The sequence below is a fragment of the Talaromyces amestolkiae genome (genome assembly GCF_001896365.1).
Source record: "Talaromyces amestolkiae strain CIB chromosome Unknown scaffold15.1, whole genome shotgun sequence".
NCBI lineage: Eukaryota > Fungi > Ascomycota > Eurotiomycetes > Eurotiales > Trichocomaceae > Talaromyces > Talaromyces amestolkiae.
The window spans coordinates 24702-42409 of record NW_024468051.1 but is presented as its reverse complement, the minus strand read 5'-3'; the positions used below and the strand labels follow the sequence as shown (position 1 = coordinate 42409).

General features: G+C 47.2%; 6 protein-coding genes across 6 annotated transcripts; 4 read left to right on the top strand and 2 right to left on the bottom strand.

Annotated features, from left to right (window-relative positions):
• Positions 1-366: 366 nt before the first annotated feature.
• On the bottom strand, positions 367-1671 carry BHQ10_007263 (uncharacterized protein; the record flags this gene model as incomplete). The annotated part of the gene is made up of 1 exon (XM_040879940.1): positions 367-1671. The coding sequence occupies one exon, from the start codon at positions 1669-1671 to the stop codon at positions 367-369; it is 1305 nt and encodes a 434-aa protein (XP_040735767.1).
• A 354-nt stretch (positions 1672-2025) lies between these two features.
• BHQ10_007262 (uncharacterized protein) lies at positions 2026-2621 on the top strand (the record flags this gene model as incomplete). The annotated part of the gene is made up of 4 exons (XM_040879939.1): positions 2026-2065; positions 2138-2228; positions 2320-2512; positions 2589-2621. The coding sequence occupies 4 exons, from the start codon at positions 2026-2028 to the stop codon at positions 2619-2621; spliced, it is 357 nt and encodes a 118-aa protein (XP_040735766.1).
• A 2553-nt stretch (positions 2622-5174) lies between these two features.
• Positions 5175-6253, top strand: BHQ10_007261 (uncharacterized protein; the record flags this gene model as incomplete). Its single annotated transcript, XM_040879938.1, has 4 exons — positions 5175-5331; positions 5647-5757; positions 5808-5935; positions 6002-6253. The coding sequence occupies 4 exons, from the start codon at positions 5175-5177 to the stop codon at positions 6251-6253; spliced, it is 648 nt and encodes a 215-aa protein (XP_040735765.1).
• Positions 6254-6979: 726 nt separating this feature from the next.
• BHQ10_007260 (uncharacterized protein) lies at positions 6980-13111 on the top strand (the record flags this gene model as incomplete). The annotated part of the gene is made up of 11 exons (XM_040879937.1): positions 6980-7043; positions 7097-8222; positions 8277-8972; positions 10249-10606; positions 10967-10986; positions 11045-11107; positions 11171-11294; positions 11353-11486; positions 11536-11619; positions 11670-12801; positions 12857-13111. 11 exons carry the CDS (start codon positions 6980-6982, stop codon positions 13109-13111), a joined length of 4056 nt encoding a protein of 1351 aa, XP_040735764.1.
• A 53-nt stretch (positions 13112-13164) lies between these two features.
• On the bottom strand, positions 13165-14331 carry BHQ10_007259 (uncharacterized protein; the record flags this gene model as incomplete). The annotated part of the gene is made up of 1 exon (XM_040879935.1): positions 13165-14331. One exon carries the CDS (start codon positions 14329-14331, stop codon positions 13165-13167), a length of 1167 nt encoding a protein of 388 aa, XP_040735763.1.
• Positions 14332-16183: 1852 nt separating this feature from the next.
• BHQ10_007258 (uncharacterized protein) lies at positions 16184-17669 on the top strand (the record flags this gene model as incomplete). The annotated part of the gene is made up of 2 exons (XM_040879934.1): positions 16184-16330; positions 16407-17669. 2 exons carry the CDS (start codon positions 16184-16186, stop codon positions 17667-17669), a joined length of 1410 nt encoding a protein of 469 aa, XP_040735762.1.
• Between the last annotated feature and the right edge of the window lie 39 nt (positions 17670-17708).

The following is a 17708-nucleotide window of genomic DNA, read 5'->3' as shown; positions in this document are numbered from 1 at the left end:
CAGTGCAAACTGTGACGGCGTCCATTTAAACTACTTTTGTCTAACCTGTTCCGCGTTAGCGGGGGTTTCTCCCTAAACAAACCAACTTCGAACTCAAATGTTAATGTTTATTCATTTCGGTCTTCTCCTGAGTGACTACAAATATGTACTGAAATATTCGTCGTGGAATTTCAATTTTCTATCCAATTGATTTAAGCGAAACATAGTGATGGCCCTCTTAGTAGGTGATAGAAGCTGGCACCTAGGAAACGATATAACAAGAGCCTGAGCAGGGTTTGCAATTAGGCTAAACCTCAGCGATGTCATTATATCAAGTTGTCAATCAAATATAAGTGCTGACAGAGTCATCTAAGCCGCTCAAATACTCTATAACCTCAAGCCTGTCTCTAGGACATCTTTCAACCTTGGGAATTGGCCTTTATCTATTGCATCAATCCACTGCGCAATCCTTTTGAGAAAGAAGCCTTGACCACAACGAAAGACTGCTCCGACAAAGTCCTCCTTTAATGCGTTTTTTTCAATCTCAGCATCCCAACCTGGTCGTGATTTGCACATTTGGGTATTGTAGAGTTGTCTCAATTGAGTCTTTTCGTACTCCATCAAATGAATCCAATACAGTTCATTTTTCCCTTCATGATCCAGGTCGTCATCTTCATTATCTCCAGGCATGCTGGACTCGTTCTCGCTTTCATCTGCATAGTCTTGCCGCTTTGGTTCTTCCTCCCGCGTTGATCCCTGTAAGAATTTGGGCACTTCGGTAGCCATCCACAGTGGCAAGGCTGACACACATTCCCAGTCAAGCAATGCGGTTATCTCACCTTGCTCATTGACTAGAATGTTGCTGAGTGACATATCGTCGTGCCATATCACGGATCGTTCGGGTGGATTCTGGAGCGAAGGGAATACTTTAGGAAGTAGATCGGCCAATCGATGAGCGAGCGCTAACGCAAATGAAGCGTCTTCTTCATCTTCCTCGTCTTCAGCTTCTTCTTTGGCCGTAATTTGATCTTTGATGATGATCTCGAGATATGAGGCAAGCCAATCATAAGTTGAACGAAACGGTCCACGGGCAACGTCATAATCAAAATGGTTACCCCAGAAGTAAAACTTCGAAACCATCTCTCCTGGTTGTTCTTCTTGGTGGTTCTGGTCTTCATCACCCACAGTCAGAGTTCCGATACCAGAAAATGTATGATGGAAAATTTGTGCTTGTAGCTCAGCTACACGTTGGACAAGGGCCACTTTTTGGAATGTGGTAAACGTCCGCCACTTCTTATATGCTGAAACACCCGGCATCAACTCCATAAGAATCCATTCAAACCCAATTTGATTGTTGCATGAGTCGTCAAATGCGATAACTTCGGGCACGGGGGTATCTGTCTCTCGGCGGAGAAACCGGAGCGTCGTGACTTCACCCCGGGTCTTAGTTTGTGGGTGAACAGGCAACGATACTCTCATTAGCAGCTGCCGTTGATTTGTCTGGACTAGATAGAGCTTGTTGAAGGCTCCTGCGGCGTAGAAGGAAACATCACAGATTTCCGAACCCGCTACCTGGAGCTTCTCTCGACATACGTTTGTGATGGCTTCCAATGACAGCTCTCTGTTCCATACTGGCGTGATGTCCAGTCCGCTTTCGTCCCAGACGAGCCCATTCCGGGAGACAGAAGTCATTTGGATGATGATGGCCTCGATCTAATTCACAAAGGTATGCAATCTATGTGGTTGGTGATTCCAAGCATAAATAAGTAACATCACGAACTACGCTGAGAGCTAGCTTCCATATGAATAAAATCAGAAAATATCAACATAATGGAAAAGTATGTATAAAGAAAACATTCAATTAATTTAGAAAGCATTATGACTCGAATCGACTCATGCACAGAGCTCCGTGGATACCTGAGATATGTGGCATCAATCTTGCCAAGCCGCCGAAGCCACCCCGCATCAAACAATCCATTCAATCCACGACGCATTTTCAACTCAGTACCTTGTCCGATAGCTTTCCACGTCGAGTCCAAGCTCAAAATGGCTTCGCAGCAACAGGTCAGCGTGAGGAAACAACAGGGTTAGTCTAAATCCCGATCTTGGCCATTGATGGCTCTCGAAAAATTGATTGTCTAACACATGGATTATGCAGAGCTCCAGCTCCAATACTCCAACTACAAGAATGCGCTGCAGAGCATGGCACAGAAAATCGGCGATATAGAGCAAGAAACCGAGGAACATAAGTGAGTTTCAACTTGCCGACAAAAATTCAAACCATAATACCCGTTCCGCTCGATCGTTTTTGGAAAACACCCAGCTAATCATTGGCATAAGACTAGTCATCGAAACCCTCGAACCCCTCTCGGCAGATCGCAAATGCTTCCGCCTCGTTAACGGTGTTCTCGTCGAACGAACAGTGGGAGATGTCGTGCCTTCGCTCAAAACGAATGCCGATGGCTTGAAGCAGGTTCTTGATGAGATGGTGAAGCAATACAAGGCCAAGCAGACGGAGATGGATAACTGGAAGGTTTGTCTTTCTTGTCTTCTGCTGGATGAGATAAGCTGGAGTTTAGTTGAGGAGTGGTTGCTGACTCTACGAACAGAAAAAGAATAATGTCCAGGTCGTGCAGCAATGAGGTGTGAGTCTACCTCTGATGCCTTCTCGAGGCATTACTACATACCGCCCGAAAGAGCGGCGCATACAAACTTGATGAGATACTCCGGGCCGGCACCGGGAATACGCTTTGAAAGTCAATCAGCAAGCCCTTTTCGGAGGACGATTTTGCTTTGGGCGGACTTCTTGTCTGTACTGTGATACACGCAATTATCGCCCAAGGAATGTTACAATACGACTTATGTAGTCACAGGGGTTTGCGTAGACTGACTTCGATGATTCTATGGGATTCGAATCTATCAGTCATGGATGCAATCGTGCCTGACAGTTTGACAGTTGTGTGATGCAATTGCGAGGCGCCAATTCGGAGAGGGACAGGACAGTAGCTAGATACCATACTAATAGTTAGTGATAATGAGACATTGAGCAAAAGCAACGGTGCAAATTTTCTATGATATGCTTCGTCATCTACCCTCCATGAGAATTCTAGTCTGATGGTGGGGGAGGTGTGGTTGTGAGTTGTCTTTGCTAGTCTAAGCCTTAAGGCCCTAACGTAGTCCTAGAGTAACACAGCCCAATCAGGCGCAATCAAGGCCTTGCATCATACATGCAAATCTCTGTTTCTCTTTTTTTTCTATGCAAGGTTTGAACTGGGCTTGTACCACTTGCATTAGCGCCATGGAAAATTTTTTGTTCCAACTGGCAATATTCCTACACGTCTGCGCGAGGACGTTGGCATGTCAGTTCATCTTTGCAGCCTCAGGTACCAACCATGAAGTCTTCCATCATTTTGGGCCTCCGCCCTACTGGCCGCGAGATTCAGAATTGTTGGTGACGGGTCAGGTCTTATGCGTAACGCTATCTGACTTACTTTTTGAGCCATAGATGGTCGTTGGTTTGCTGTGCGCTGGATTAGCTGGTCGTACAACCCGGCTCGGATTGTACTGCATCTCAGATTGTAAATACCGAGACTCGAAGAGCTGAGACAGGCAGTCAAGGTTGGACATAGCTTCGACGTCATGTCATTGTGTCATCTTTATACATGTGTCGTGCACGGTGGTCGTGTAGCGATCCATCAGATGTGCCACATCGAGGATTATGATTCACCCCGGTTTGAGCACAACTCCGATTATGACGGTCGCCGAAGATGAAGGACTGGTTTGTGACCCGACAAGTTCGCAAGAAGGAAGCACTGGCAGGGGTTCGACCATAGGATGGTAGATCTAGCAAGCGATTGTTGTTAATGAACCTTATGAGATGTAGATCGATTAGCTATCAGACAATGACAACCAGTCAAGTCGGGCTCTAAGGGATCAGTGAGTAGCTATCATCACCACTAACTAACCCAGCTTACAATCACATACTAGACATGCAAGCTGGCGCCTAATGCTCATGTTAGTGTGTTGAAAGCCTGGTGATACCGTAACTTACCGTATCGATATCCGACTTCGTACGGGAGTTTCCGCAAAAAGCATTGTATGGTATTGTCATAGCGTATCTATAGTCATTTCCTTTGCGGCCGAAAACAGCTCTTGATACGACCGTTCCGGGCGATCCGTTCGTACGCCTGCACAATCAAAATGTCTCTTGTGTTCCTTTTGAACTTCATGATGGTTGACGGGCAATGGTGGTACTCTCAGATTTATTAGTGGTGCTTCCAAGTAGCTGAATGAAGCTCTCAAATCATCGAGTAAACAAACGAGTCCACCACTTAGCACGTCGGATCGCCCTCTCGTCGCTATTTGGGCTTGCGACGGGCGCTGAGTGGCCAGAGGCCGCAAGTCGCGTCTTTCCTGCACGTCTCTGGTTCGCCAATTGACGGGGGGACTGTTTAATCTTAAATAATCCCCGGTTTGTTGACGTCGCGCAAGGCTGAAGAGAAGACGGGTCGAAACAACGTAGCAACAGCTGATGTTCAGATAATTGCAAACATAGAAGTGATCGGAAAGAGTGAAAGAATTAATAATCCAGTCGATAATTGACTGAACAACATCTCTCTGGCATCTGGCAGACCCCCACACAACGTCAGCCTCCCCCTCCTGCCGTCGCCGGAAGCTAGTTGGTTACCTAGCTAACGGACCTTCCCTCGCCATAGGTCTTCTCTTCCTGCAATTCACCAGCTGCAAGACCTGTTCTTCGATTTATCATCATAAAACGCGCTTGATTTCGTCAGCTTCCAAGCTGCAGCAATCCCTGTCGCTTTTCTCCGCCGCAATCGCATCTCCACCGACGTGGTTTTCGCGCGTTAGTCGCTCTAGCCCGTTGGCGCGCCTCATCCACACCGCCAGAGAACCCATCCTCAAGCACTTACTCACTACCGACCACATAGTCTACTCTGCGCCTCAATCCCCCACGCGGAACAAGTCTAATTCAAACTATATTGGGCTCCTGCGAGGTAAATCGCTGCCCAGCCAGCCGGACTGTGACGCAGTGCTTGCATCTATCGCGCCCTTGGACCCGAAAAATCGCGCGGGCACGCCCACACCACCCCCTCTGACGTGGTCAACTTGCCAGCAGAGCAATTCGATCGGACTACCCCCTATATCACCGCCATCCGCAGACAAGACCTAAAAAGATGTCTTCGGCCTCCCCCCCAAAAGAACCAGATGTGGAACCTGAGAATCAGTCAGGCGATGACCCTGAACAAATGGACCGCGATAATCAGGACCCAAGCGGGCAAGGGCAAGAATTTGAGGTGAAGGAACAAGACCGATGGCTACCAATTGCAAATGGTTCGTTCTTTTTATGTCTTTTGCCTCTTTTTGTCTGTTCCTGCGTCTAGTCTATGCCTATTGCGCAATGCTTATTTGCCCTTCCCTGCTTCGCGCATCCCCGTCACTGGCTCTTGCTGCGTGCAGCTGGTCTTTCCAATCATTTGCCTGCGGGTGTTATCATTTTAGGCCTGGTCTAGTCGTTGACGACCGTGCGATATGCATCTTGTATCCCATTTCACCAGCTCATTGGTCCACGAGACCGTTCAAGACTTTCTTGGTCTCGTCACTATCTCAAAGTAACAACTCACTAACATGGATCGATTCTCTCAACAGTCGCCCGTATCATGAAAACTGCCCTGCCCGAGAACGCTAAGATCGCAAAAGAGGCAAAGGAATGCATGCAAGAATGTGTCAGCGAGTTCATTTCGTTCATTACTAGTGAAGGTATGTCTAAGTGTTTTCGATGTCGTAAGCAATCTCTGACCCATAGTTAGCATCCGAAAAATGTCAACAAGAAAAGCGCAAGACAGTCAATGGCGAAGATATCTTATTTGCTATGACGTCTCTGGGTTTTGAGAACTATGCGGAAGCCTTGAAGATTTATCTCTCCAAATATCGTGAAGTGCGTTTCGGTTTTCCCATCTCTAGGTCCCAGCTCGAGCACAATTATATGGCTAACACTCTGTAGACGCAATCTGCTCGTGGAGAAAATCAAAACCGACCTACTAGCAGTGGATATAATGCTGGTGGACCAGTCGGTGGCTCAAGCGGCGCTCCAGCTGCTCGCGGCGCCGCTGCAGCTGCCCCCGCTGGATTCGCGGCTTCAGAAAACCCGAACAACATGCTCGCTTCGAACTTAGATCCTTCGGAGCAAGAGGGCTATGGCTATGGCTCTATGGTCGGCCAAGGCCACAACGGTGCTGGAACGGAGTTTCACTAAGCGAACAACATGCGACAGCTTAAGGCTTCTTGAATTTTGGGTTTATCATGCTTTCTTTGGCTTTATTGTTAAATTCCCTGGGATAGTACGAAGGTTGTCTGATTTCTTGAATCGACTCTTCTACTCTCATGTACAATCGACAGACAACAAGAAAAGGCGTTATGATTGACCTCGAGGATGGCGCGATCTATGTTATCAGTTTGGCAACTTCTACGCACTCGAAGGTCGTCCCTATGTACACAACGTATCTTTTGGTTTTTATCATACCGGAGGTTCGATGTTGATCGATTTGCTTACGGTGCAGCGATGCTTAGAAACGACGCTGGCTCGAGCAGGCGCTTAGGTATTTGGGGTCATGGACAATGGGATGGATTATCATGATTATTTATTTTTAGTGAATTAAGAATTTATTATCTCGACACTGACTGACTGATTGTTCTCCCCAACATTCTCACCGTAGAACGCCATATTGCGGGGAAGTCACGTGTCGGCTAATTGTATATTGATCTGATTGGTCAATGATAAGATCCCCCAGTGCCTTCTCCAATTCCGATAGAGCCTCTCGGAACTGAGCAGTTTCCTCCTGGCTCTTCAGAAAGAAACCTTAGCAATGGATATATGTCCTTGTTGATGTCAATCATGTTCGTCATGCGACTATGAATGCAACCAGAGCGCTCAAAGAATAGCTATCCTCAAGTCAATGCAGCTCTATACACCTCTGGATCCATGGCTTCGGCTGAAAAAGAGACTCGACTATCATCCGGCAATGGCATAGTCAAGCGACGGCCAGGTATGTATCTCCGCCTTGTATCGCACATATAGCTAACATATCTCTCGGTAAAGGGGCCGCCTGCGTTCATTGTCACCGCCGAAAAGTAAAATGCGATGCGCAATCCGTTGGGTTCCCGTGCTCCAATTGCCAGTCGTCGGGCAGGACAGATTGTCGCATACACGAGAAGAAGAGACGGCCTATGACTCGTTCTACGCTGAATCCGGTTCCTATACTTAGTCGCCCGCCTCCGGCTCTTGAAGCCAATGTTGCACCCTCGCGCTCGCAGGGGACTAATGCGGATTCTCTTTGGGCTAAATCGCCTGACTCACAACAGACTCCACGTCCTGACAACGTTAGTGGTGGCACAGTCGATGGATCTCCAGGTACAGGCGGAATACAAGCACAAGGGACTCTCCGACATCATACTGCTCAACCACTGTCAAATCCCAGCGACGATAGGCGCGAAATGGAAAATCGTCTCGTGACGCTGATAGACCAGCAAGAAAATGATTCCAGGGAAATCCAGCATGGCGTTCGTGCGATATATGTAGGCCACGATGTGTCCAACATGTCCTTTCTTCTCCGCCAGCAGCGAGGCGATGAAATTTCATATCATGTCGCCGGTAACGAAATACCACGACGTCGCTTGGAAATAGGACACGATCAATTCTTGCAGGACGCTCTGACTCTACCGGAAAAGCCACTTGCAGATGAATTAGTGGATGCATATTTCAAACACATCAACCCCGGTTACCCTCTTGTCGAGGAAGAACTGTTCATGTCTCAATACCGCAACAGAGACCCGTCGAACCCACCACCGGTATTGCTCCTTCAAGCCATCCTGCTGTGTGGTGTGCACGTCTCTCGCAATAGCCCAGAAAGAGAAGAGCTGAAGAATGTATTTTATCGCCGATGTAAATGGCTGTTTGACAATCGAATAGAGCGCAATCGAGACATACTCGTGCAAGCCGCGCTGCTGTTGACGTGGCATTCAGATGTTCTTGATGACGATGTCGCCGCCAATGCTCATTATTGGGTGGGAGTAGCGGCTCGAATTGCGACGGGTCTGGGAATGCATCGCGATCCCATGTCGAATAAGTTTGTTGCGACTGATCGTCGAACATGGCGCCGCGTGTGGTGGATCCTTGTGCAGTACGATGTGTTGATATCATTATCCTATGGTCGACCTCAGGCAATGTAAGTGATGTCGAATTCTAGCAATGATACTTTTAATTGACGTTGGGGCTCTAGCAATCTAGAGGACAGCGACGTACGCCCTTTAACACCAGCAGACTTTGTCGGTTGTGGCCCCCGAGTGCAAATAGACTTCGTAATTCATTTCTCTGGGTTGTGCTCGATGATCTCATATATCATTCGTGAAAGATTCGGCTTAACGGTCAGCATGGAGCGCCGGAAGGCTATACTTCCAGAGGCCGACGAAGCGTTGGCAAATTGGTCGCTGAGTCTACCAGACTCTCTCCGGCTGAGAGGATCTATGGATTCGTGGTCGGCTATGCTTCATCTTACATACAACAACTTCCTAATCTTGCTCCATCGGCCCCATCCTCGAGCATCCGCATACTCAGAGGATTATGGTCCACATGATGCCGAAATCTGCAGCGCTGCAGCAGGTGTCATTACTTCTATCTTTGAGGAACTCCGGCAGAAGGACTGCATCAAATACCTCTGGTGTTCCGGAGTCCACACACTGTTTACAGCCATGATCCAAGTGCGGGTCGAATTACGATTTTCAAATCCTATATTAGCCATCAACGCTCTCAGGCGCTTTGATTCTACACTCTCGTCACTTCGCTGCTTGGCCGATTACTGGTTCAGTGCCGAGACGATCCTCCGTCTATTTGAGAACTCAAAGAAGCTTCAGCAGGATCTTCGTCTTGTCCATGATGAAGCACCAGGACAGGTTAGACAAACCCAGGAAAATGACATGTCTGTTGAGACGAGATCTACTTCTACAGTAGTACCTATCTCGGTGGCGGTACTTTCACAACCACATACCCAGGATGGAGTAAGCGGTGATATTATCCATCAAGGGAATGTGATTGATTCAGCAAACGCATCAAGGGACCCGGATCCCCAAATCCACAACGAAACCGGACTAAGCGGGCATTTTCAATACGGTGGAAATGTACCCGATGAACCAAATGATGGGTCAACCACTCATCATGCAGAAGGCTCGGAACACTCTGGAAATTTTCTAGATTGGAAGCAACTATTCCCATTCGCAGGCTTGGAAGAACCCGGACCGATGAATATAGAAGGATTGATGGACATAGAAGAGGAATGGCGTCAGTTGTATATGGAACCGCAGATGTCTGATTTGCTTCAGGAGAGTATTTGGCCACCGTGATCGCCGGAAAATCCAGCTAGCTGTCTTTGAAATGACAGTGATCCTCTTTCTCGGCGTATTTCGGATGAGCGTAAGCTTGGGAGCGTATCAACGTGAGGCAAAACTTGCTGGACATGATTAATTATACGTCGCCAATATGCTACCAGTACATACTTATCTCTTCTGACCGCAGTTCGTCCATCGGCGAGATTTCAGATCTCGAAAACTAAGCTATCTTATCTATCTTACAAGAATCTGCACCTAGCGAGCGAGTAGACAGGGATTATCATTGGACCGCTTTCCTCACCCATGAGGCCACCAACTGTAGATTTGACGCTGCACAATGCATATCCGGCCACAATTTAGCGTAACGATTGGCCGATCACGAAGAGTTACACAAAAAGAAACCATCTCAGCCTGTCCTACATTTCTATCTGTGTCCAGCCCCGTTGTCAGAGTCAGTCGGACACATTCGCCAAAACCCCGCCAATGCTACACGATAGTCTCCGCCACCGTGTAGCTAGTTGACTCGCTCAATCTGAGCTAGTTCACTATTCTCGATAAGTTCAGACTGGAACAAAGCAACCTTATTATCTTGAAAGAAAAAATAATAATAATAAGCTTGGAAGGTGTGCAAATCAGAAGAAAGTGGGCACTAATCACGGTTCTTTGATTGGGTTTTAGTTCCTTTGATAATTCAAGGATTACCATGGCCGATGAAAGATTCGGCTTCGTCCCGACTGGCTCTTCCGGTCCTTTTACTTTTGGTCCTACTACTTCTTCTTTTGCTTCCTTGAATGATTTATCAAGGAGTTTGGAGGTGTCTTCTTCACTAGTTGAGGACGCCAACTCTAAATTACCACGTTCTCAACACAGCGCTGCTTGTGGTACCGGCACTACAGATCATATCTTCCATCCTGACTGGACAAGTACCGCATCGGCCTCACAGCAACAGTACAAGAAACCCTCGTCGCGGTACAATCAGGTACATCCTATACCGTATTCTACTTCATCTTCCACCATCTTCAAACAAGAGCCGCTGGATGATGAGTGGAGGCGTGATGAGGTAGAGGAAGAATCTGAAGATGACAACGACGACGACGACGATGACGAAGATGCAGAAGATGAAGAACCACCCGTCAAAAATATCGAAGCCGACGAACGGGAGAAGAAGAGACGAAAACGTAACAAGCCGACGTTGAGCTGCAGAGAATGTGTCGGAAAGAAGATAAGGGTGAGTTTTATAAGTCCTTTTAGTTTCTTCTTTGTTTGTCATCTATCGTACGATTCATGCAAGGAGGTAGCCCCACTATGAGTATCCCATGGTTTGTCATCACAAACAAAGCTCGACCGTTGGTCAATCACCATGACTTTACATATATCCATTCTTGTGGCATCGATCAAGTGTTATTTCCGGCCAGATATACTCCGCTTTCCCCTTAGTTTACCGGTTTTAGGGCTGCTCCGGAGTTGGCTGGCGGGAATACGGTTATGGGGCCGGGGTATATGAAGCTTGGCTATTTTTCTTCTCTATGTTGCACACAGTGACATGTGATTCATCGATGACATTGACTAATTTGTTCCATATGTGCAGTGTGATCGAGGGCGGCCGCAGTACGTGTCTCCAATCAACCCCATGTTCGTTTTAATGCTGACTGACTATACGATATAGCTGTCTCTCTTGTATCCGGAGAGAAACCGAGTGTATTTACAGAATCACAGCTGATACAGTCGAGTCAGTACCACCATATTCCTGCCCTGGACTGTACGGTAGAACTTACGTTCGATATGACCGTAGGGATTCTCTTCGCAAGCCGACTGCTCGTCGAAAAATCCAACCGAAGGCGTCGAAGCTGCAGCCACAGCCACAGCCACAAGCACAACAGCAGCAACAGCAGCAAAAACAGAGTTCCAGTGAAATTGTTAGTCAACTATCACTAAATCCAATTTTGGAATAAGGACTGATTAAATATCGTCTAGGATGGCTCCCCAGCATCTTCGACCGGATCCAAACCCGCCTTGTTCACGCATCAAGATGGCACGGATCTATTGCTTAGCAACCCACCATACTCTGAAATAGGGTCTACTACTACGATATTCGGGATTGGCACGGAGTATGTTTCCTATTTCTTGCTTCGTGGACTGGTGCTGATGTCTGTGAAGTTATCCATTTAGTAATTACTGGACCCAGAATGGAGGGGTAGCAGAGGTGTTGAAAGTCTTTCCAAGGAAGGAGCAAGCAGATATGTATGCCAGTCGCCCAACCCTTTCTATGACTTGATTCTGACTGCTCAAAGCCTGGTGACCGTTTTCTTCGACGCCGTCGATCCAGTCTACCCCTTAATCAGCCGGGAAAGATTCTACATTGATTATGAAGGCTTCTGGGAACTCGACAACAACCAAAAACCGCATGTGGACGCTGACTTTCTTGCCCTTGCCTTCATGGTCCTTGCCATGGGTACCCAATTCTTGCAGGCACCCGGGTCACCGGACCAACTCCAGGGTGTTGCAGATTTTTATTCTAGTGCGTGTTATCAGAGCATGCGGCTATATTCATACCTGAATCGAACGTCGGTGCGCTGTCTCCAGGCAATGGTATTTATGACATATTTTCTCATGAACTCCGGCCGAGCCTCGGACGGCTGGGCATTTTCCGGGACATTGGTGAGACAAGCAACTGCTTACGGAATCAACCGTGAGCCAACTCTGTTCGGAGCAAAGTTCAATGCATTCCAGATCCTGGAGCGAAGGAGACTTTGGCATGGAATTGTGTGCCAGGACAGTTTTATGAGTATGAGTCTCGGACTTCCGCCGGCTGCGATGCATGGCGATGTCGGGGCTGCGACACCCCAGCGCGATAATGACGATTCGTCCTATAGTATCGCCGAAGCGGGTGGCAAGGATGCTGCCAGTGAGGATTTCTCCAATGAGGTCGGCCATTCTGACACCGGCTATGTGCAAAGCATGTATAATCTTGCACTGCTTGCACGCGATACTATAGTGCAAGCCCGGTCTTTATCGACTCCAATAGCAACCAACCGACGCCAGAGAGATAGACTAATGGAAGCCTTCCGCGCTACCTACCGCACTTTCCCGGATGAGTTTCGCGCTTGGGACGAGACCTCAATTGCGACCTTGGCTGAACAGGGACGCAAACGTCTTGTTCGACAGATCATGTTCCTCACGGGACTCTACTGGCATTGCGTGACATTGATTCAATGCGAGGGGATAGAGGAAAGTGAATTGCAAGAGAAGCATTGGGCTAAATCAGGAAGAAAGTTCAAAGGCCCAAGTAGTGTCGAGAAATATGCAAAGGGAACATTGGACGCGGCGTATGAGTCAATGCGTGCGTTTTTCGTGATTCATGAAGTCCTTGGTGGAGAAAGTAGTGTTTGGTGGTCTTTTTGCCATCGGGCTTTTTCAACTTCGGTACGTTTGTTCTGCATACTCTCTTCGAGTCGAGTGGAATTTCTAAATTTTACAGATTACCGTGGCACATCTACTCAAGAAACGTGATAGCGATAGAGGACGACAAGACAGTATCGATGCAAACTCGACAAGAACCCCAAGACGTCCCAGACGGAGTTTTTCGCTTGATCCACTCTGGGAACGAGCACGAAGCGATTTGCAGCATATGCTTCAGATCCTCACGGGTCCGGCAAATGCCGGCGATCAAGCTGCCAAAACTCGCGTAGAGGTTTTGAGCAGTTATCTACGATCTGACCAAAAACTTTTATAAGTCTTCACTCATGGGCGGACATCTGTATTTATACTCTAGCTTAATTACACTAATCAACCAAAGACGAACCGTCTCCAATTTTCGGCTAATAACTTCGTTCCATCTTCAAGAGACCAGCCTTTTACATAGCAGACTGTTCGGACGACTTCCTCAAGTAAATCATCCATTTGTTTTCCGGCAGTGTGCAGATCACTCTCAATCAGAATCCTATCATCGGGTAATGACTCCAAACACGATTTAACCCTATCCACAGTTGGCCCTGTGAAATTGATAACAGTCGAAAACGAGAAATACACATCACTCGGCACACTAGGACGCAGGAGCTGTTTTACTGCTTCCGGAGATCCGGAGTATGAATGCATGCATATTCGTGGCGGATATGGTAACGGCGTTGCCTCCGACGTTTTTTCTTCCTCATCATGTTTTTCGTCTTCCTCATTCCGTCCCTGATTAACCGACTTCTTCCGGCTCCGTTTACTCTCAACCTTCCTCTCATACCCCTTCCACAACTCCTGAAAACACTCTAGCACAACACCATGCCCCTGTACACTATGCACCGAAACAGCGCGACGTAATTCTCCAGCAAGCTGCAATTGAGCCTTGAGTAACGCCTTCTGATGAGCTATGCTCACCCTATAGGGTGACAATTTGCGCCCTTCGCGTGAACCCGGTGTTAGACCCTCGTTCCGGGAGTCAAGTTCATCCTTTTGCCATGGCATGGGCAGGCGAAATGCCTTGTCGAGCCCGATTTCTCCGACGAGGGCGTTGGAGTGTGCCAACAGGCGAGTTTTAGTTTCTGAGAGTAACGTCGAAAGTGGTTTGGGGGTTGGTAGAGTTTTGAAGAAGGCAGTATCGTCATTTTCGGTTCCCATTGTGCCTGTAAGAACGTTTCGGTAATGTTGTGATATATTTGTTTCCCTCGTGTTATCTTCATCTTCCTCAGCGCGTATCTGGTGCGCAAACCAAGGATGCCACCCGAAACATGGCACGATTTTTCCGTTTTCATTTTTGGAGTCATGATGGTAATCTCCAAGTCGCTTTGTGACTTCGTCTACGAGTTCTTGGTCTTCTCCACGTGTTGACATGACTGTTAAGGCTGTGGCGCGCATGTGTGGGATGTCTGATATTGATGTCATTGTATCGGTGGGGTGACAGTGGGCATCGAAGACGCCCAGTTCCCAGGGAAAGGAAGTGCTGTCTTCCGATATCTTGTAATCCATATTGCCTATATTAGTAGATTAGATCTTGGTGTTCGTTTCAATGTGGTTGTTTGTTGTATGTACTCATTGTTGATGAAATAAGTGTGTGGAATAATTAAACTCATGGCAAGATTGTATTCTGTAATTTATCGGATAATATAATTGGCCCACCTGAGTAACATACTGTACCGTATTGAATTACCAATATAGTGTATTTCTGGGACGACCTGACCCTAACCGCAGCCCTAACTCCACTCAATCGTCTGCTGTTAGGTGTTGCGAATGCCAAAGCATGCATAGAGGAAGGTAGGAGAATAGTATCACGACAGAATAATGATAAAATCTGGTCCATCTCTTGTCTGGTCCTTTGATCACCCATGACCCCTTGACTAAGTGATACATGTATGGAAGAATATCAACATGAAATACAGCCATCTCCCTCTCGAACTCGGCTCGGTTCCGTATCAGGTGCCTAAGCATATTCAATAGCAATAGGATAACAGCAACCGGCTGTATCGCAAATACAGCTACCATCGTTGACAGATGTGACGAAAGTTGCAAAGTCTTTACAGTTCTTATCCGCTTGGCAATCACACCAACTACAGTTGATGAGGAAATATTCTGGTCAGTATCTACACAAAAGTCAGGTTTTATTTGCATACCTTGCAGATGCTCCATCTCCACTATTCTTAGGGGTGTTCATTTGAGAATAGAACGACGTTAACTCATCACCGGCGTAGATGCAAATTGGAAGATTAAACAACCCAGCTGACTCCCAGAAAGGATCAGTGAACAGCTCTGTCTCGCTCATATCAAGAAATCTTTTATGCTGTTGTCAATCGGAGCAGCATAGTTAAAGCCATACGCAAGGTACGTACTGAGGCTGCTCTGTGTCATGTGTCCCCCGAGGCAACGGCGACAGTCGAACAATTTGAACGAGCAAATAAAGCTCGGCTGTGTAATGCTGTTGCACTTGTGGCATTAAGTGAAATGGTGGTATTTGTATTAGAAGTAGGAAGAACTGGAGTTGAGAGGGTGATTGAATGCCATGTTGTTGACCCACCGTATGTAGTGAGACAGTGTGCCTTCTTCCAAGTCTTGACAGCATTTTGCACATAGGCATGATCAGCGTTCATGTTTGCGACGAATCCAAAGTAGTATTGTAAACCACGATCCTCTCCACAAAATTGCAAATAATGCTGTCCGAGCCGTTCATGGTCTGGACTTCGGAAATGAATTGCTACGATACCGGTATTGGTATACCTTAGCTTTGGATTCAGCTCCAACGTAGATGCCGGTACTAGACTGTCCGAAGTACGCAAATGCGATTAAATCGGTATTATTAGCTTTCTTAGTGAGGTGAGTTTGTAACATGACCAGGTTGAGGCTCATGGACGACATAGTACTGAGCATTATGTGCTCTGTATAATCATTTACTGAGACTCTGGACTATCTAGATAATATGATGCAATTAGGGTACGATAAGCTCAGTACGTAGCAACGTTATGAAGTAGTTCCTGCATTAGCGATTTTACTAGCTTCTGAACAAATACTACTAGCCATGTTGCTAGTGCGTACTCAGTACAGGGTTACTAGTCCGGTAATTAGGTGCAAGCCGTGTGATCAAACTACTACGTATACGGGGTAATTACTCCGTATATCCCTTGTAGTCCTTAGAGCTGCTACCTACCGCCGCCACACGGTCTCCAGTCGAGAGTAAGGGGCTTTCTCAGTGCCCACCGTCGGCGAAGTTTGTAGTTAAAATCAATTTTCCGCTGCTTAGATCTTAAAATAATCCAAGCTCTTCATTATCCAAGACCACGGGTATCACCATATATGAAAGCGAGCAATGTCGCTCCTTTGCTTGGCCTTGATGGCCCTCCCCGGAGCCCAGGCATTGTCTCTTCAAAAACGAGATGAGCCGGCGGTTTTTAGCTTCCCTGTTCAACGACGCAGAGATACTAATTTGGGCCGTTTGCAAGAGCGAGCAGCCACGGCTTCCTCGCCCCTCGGTATTCAGGTACGAAATGCTAAGTTTGATTGAGGTTCTATAGAGTCAAAAAATCTGCTCAAGTCCATAATTGACTATTATATAGAATTCTGAGTACCCTGCTTTTTTTTGCAATATCAGTTTGGGAACACCTCCACAGCAGGTGGAGGCACAACTGGACACGGGAAGCAGCTACTTGTTCGTGATAGCATCTAACTCTTCAGCCTGTACGGAGACCTCTTCCGACTCGGAAAAATGCCTTACACCGGGATCTTTCAATATCAGTGCATCCTCAACATACACAGCCACCGGCAGTCAGATCAACGAGACTTATACAACAGGCACAATGCTGACCGGTGTACTTGGGACTGATACATTAACACTTGGATCTGCAACTATGAACATGGAATTAGCTGTTCAATATGACTTGGAAGCTATTAACATCCTGGGTCTCGGATATTCATCCAACAATTCCTCCACGAGTCTTCCCCAAGCCTTAGTCAAGAGCGGTCAAATCAATTCCGCTGCGTACAGTCTCTGGGCGGATGATCCTTCCGGAGATAGTGGAACTCTTCTTTTAGGCGGTGTTAATTCAGCCAAGTACACTGGCGAGCTGTACACCACGTCCATTCCTGCCGCTGCTGATGGAGTCCATCATCTACCCATGGTCCTTGTTTCAAATGTCGTCGTGCAAAGCAACTCCAGTACTTCTGCTAAAAGTGATATATCTGGGCTGCCAGCATATATGATATTGGATAGCAACGTATTTTGGACCTACCTACCAGACGACGTTGTGGAAAACATTTATCGGGATCTGAATGTTTCATTCAGTCGGAATGGTCAGATTGGGGAAATCACGGATTGCAGCGTGGGCTATCAGAACTACAACGTCACCTTCTCCTTCTCTAATTTCGACATCAATATACCCTTGAGTTTCTTCCTTACTGAAAACGATGACGGCAACTCATGTGCGTTCACTATTGTTCCGAGTGGCGACGAGGCGGCAATCTTGGGTGCCAACTTTCTACGCTCAGTCTACACGGTTTATGATTTGCCCAACAACGAAATATCCTTGGCCCAGCGAGACTTCACCAAATCCAGCCCAGATAACATCCTGGAGATCAATAATAGTTCAACGATTGCCATTCCCGGAGCCGTCTCAATCTCGGTGTCCGTTGCTACAACCGTTACTGTTCCCACGGCAGCCACCATACCTTCTCCCATAACGACGTTTCCACCAGCTTTGAGTACTGAAGCAAGCAGGGTTACGAGTACCACAGCTGCAAAAAATGCGGCTCCTACTCTATCCAGCGTAGCTAACAAGCTTACCGCTGGTTTGATGGGTGCCTTCATTTGCTTTGCTCTGTAGCAAATATACTGTCTAGCCACGGAGATAAAGCAACATTCG